This window comes from Acanthisitta chloris, unplaced genomic scaffold, assembly GCF_000695815.1.
Source record: "Acanthisitta chloris isolate BGI_N310 unplaced genomic scaffold, ASM69581v1 scaffold4561, whole genome shotgun sequence".
NCBI lineage: Eukaryota > Metazoa > Chordata > Aves > Passeriformes > Acanthisittidae > Acanthisitta > Acanthisitta chloris.
The window spans coordinates 179,582-181,222 of NW_008655423.1; the positions used below are offsets into that span (position 1 = coordinate 179,582).

The 1,641-nt window shown below is 37.7% G+C and overlaps 1 protein-coding gene across 1 annotated transcript in view; it reads right to left on the reverse strand.

Annotated features, from left to right (window-relative positions):
- Positions 1 to 1,058: 1,058 nt before the first annotated feature.
- The window catches only part of LOC103810959 (plexin domain-containing protein 2-like), a gene marked incomplete at its 5' end in the record, with an annotated part of 30,421 nt that continues 29,838 nt past the window's right edge, over positions 1,059 to 1,641 (reverse strand). The window contains 1 exon segment of the mRNA XM_009083892.1: positions 1,059 to 1,493. Within this exon segment, the coding sequence (XP_009082140.1) occupies positions 1,377 to 1,493 (117 nt within the window).

The following is a 1,641-nucleotide window of genomic DNA, read 5'->3' on the forward strand; positions in this document are numbered from 1 at the left end:
AATATTAAGGTTTACAACTCAGTGGAAATATGCAGTAATGCAATCCATTTCCTTTGTCTGGATGACAAAAATGCAGTCTTAACAGTCACAAGAACCCGCCTTGTGTTAGCTATAAAAAAAAATATATTTATATATATATTTATGCAACTACTATGTGCATTAAACAAAACCACTGTATGACTCAGCAGGGTTCAATAACACTTGTATCTGACTCTCTGGAAGTGGAAATATGCAGTAATGCAATCCATTTCCTTTGTCTGGATGACAAAAATGCAGTCTTAACAGTCACAAGAACCCGCCTTGTGTTAGCTATAAAAAAAAATATATTTATATATATATTTATGCAACTACTATGTGCATTAAACAAAACCACTGTATGACTCAGCAGGGTTCAATAACACTTGTATCTGACTCTCTGGAAGGGGTGCATTGAATCTGTGGTGCTTCTCAGTAAGGACTCACAATGAAATGGCAAAGGATAGAAACCCATTTATTTTAAATCTTACTTTTTCATGTCACATTGCCTAAGAAATGGTCCATAAGCTCTCTGGCAGGATAAAAGGATCCACTGCCTTTACTTCAGCCTACTGCTCAGAAATGAAAGATATTCCTTGAAACAAACTTGATAGTTCATTTTTTAGTGAACACTGAAACAGAAAATCAGCCAAACTTCATTGTGAACTCCCATGAAATCATTTCACCATTGTGAAAATTCTCTGTTGTCTTCATTTCTTGCCAATTTGTATATCATGAGCTGTTTAGAAGGCCTAGTAATCAACAGTGTACAAGAAACATTGTACTACTCCTGGAAATCATGTACATTGTGACTCCCTCAGTTAGGTGGGTAGGTTAATTTGGAATTGAAAAGTGAGTGCATTTCACATCCACTAATATAAATATTGAAAAATTCCTTTTTTCTTCTTTACCTGCATTGAGATACTTTTCTCAATCACTTGTGGACACTGACCAGTGACCTTTGCACTGGAAGGGTACAGATATGTCACTCAGTCTTTGAGATACCAGAGAAGAACACTTGAACCAAAGGGCAATACCCTTGTGCACCAAAGCTTTATTATATTTCTGATTACTGTGCATCCCCATACCTAAAGCAAATAACATGGCACTTGTGCCATATTTCTGATACCGCAGGTGTCCACTGACAAGTGTTCTGTATGAACCATTGTGTCCCAGTCCACTAACAAAAACTACCGTGCAGCAGTAATCTGGTATCTTAGATAGTTTTTCTTCTTGGACAAAGCTTATCCAGAATCTTCTTTCTATCAGGCTACAGCAGCTTAGGGCTCCTTTTCTTTAAAGAGAGGCAAAATAAATGTCTTACACCGGTAGGCCAGTACTGGTGTTCTGTCCCAGAAATTTTAGCATTGCTCTGATACAATGAACCCTTCTTTTTCTCCAACTGGTTCCACTTCAGCATAGGCAGGATGTCCAGATCCTCTTCTGAATTTCATTGCTGGCCATCTGCTTGGACGTCGCTGCAACAGCAACAACAGAACACACTTTCAGAATACAAAGGGTAGGGGAATAAATTATTAAGAAAAAACTTTAACAATGCTCTGCAAATTTGATCTCTCACACCAAAACCAACAGCCTGTAGTTGTTATAGAAATAGAAAAGCACGGT